The sequence below is a fragment of the Cyprinodon variegatus genome, unplaced genomic scaffold, assembly GCF_000732505.1.
Source record: "Cyprinodon variegatus isolate N-32 unplaced genomic scaffold, C_variegatus-1.0 Scaffold730, whole genome shotgun sequence".
Lineage (NCBI taxonomy): Eukaryota > Metazoa > Chordata > Actinopteri > Cyprinodontiformes > Cyprinodontidae > Cyprinodon > Cyprinodon variegatus.
Genome location: NW_015151183.1, coordinates 392,447 through 393,252, shown reverse-complemented (window position 1 = coordinate 393,252; position 806 = coordinate 392,447). Strand labels below are relative to the sequence as shown.

The following is an 806-nucleotide window of genomic DNA, read 5'->3' as shown; positions in this document are numbered from 1 at the left end:
AAGACAAATAAATTCCAGTGGATTATTTTTTTAGATGTTTTATTAAAAACGTGTAAAATTAAAATGTTCAGAAACAGGAGCGGCTCTTTTGATCTCAGCGCTGACGTTTTGATTGGCGTTTCTCTCATTATGATTCTAGTTTCTTTTCAGCATATTTTCCTGCTGTTGATGGAAGCTGCAGCAGAAACGCTCCTCACGCGCCGCGGTCTGATCAATGAACTCATGAGATTAAAACTTTTTTCATTTCGTGTTTCTCAAACGGAAGAAGCTGCAGCTGCTGGAGTGAAAGTTAAACCAACTTCCTCCCTCCTCATCCTCCGCGCCGGCTGCAGACAGAAGCACACAGCAGACCCCGTCCTGCCATGGACCCCCCGGTAGACCCTGAGTGGGTGGAGATGAGGGCCCCGCGGGGCCCCTCCGCGGTGCTGCTGATGCTGCTGCTGGCTGCGGGCTGCGCAGACGCCTTCAGACCCGTCATCATCGTTCACGGCATCCTGGACGGACCAGAACAGTTCAGGAACCTGTCCGCGTTCATCCAGAAGGTAGGGGCCCCTCATAGGGGGAGCTCAGCCTGACATGGCCCCCCTCTCTGTCTCTGTTTGGGCTCCAAGCGGCCAGAGGTTCTTCTGACCTTTGAACATCTGGATCCAAAGGTTCAGATTTATTTCTGCTCCATTTTAACTTAAAGGATCAAACTTTAGGTTTTACTCTCAGCAACTGGTGAGAAAACTTCTTTTATTAATTGAACTTTTATTGACATGCTGGTGAAGATTCTCAGTCATTCAGGTTATAGTCGTTCCAAAAAA

The 806-nt window shown here is 48.3% G+C and overlaps 1 protein-coding gene across 1 annotated transcript in view; it reads left to right on the top strand.

The window, feature by feature from the left end:
• Window positions 1-326: 326 nt before the first annotated feature.
• LOC107097875 (lysosomal thioesterase PPT2-like) overlaps window positions 327-806 on the top strand; it is an 8,651-nt gene continuing 8,171 nt past the window's right edge. The window contains exon 1 of the mRNA XM_015395207.1: window positions 327-542. Within this exon, the coding sequence (XP_015250693.1) occupies window positions 363-542 (180 nt within the window). The 5' untranslated portion in view covers window positions 327-362. The remainder of the gene's footprint in view (window positions 543-806) is intronic.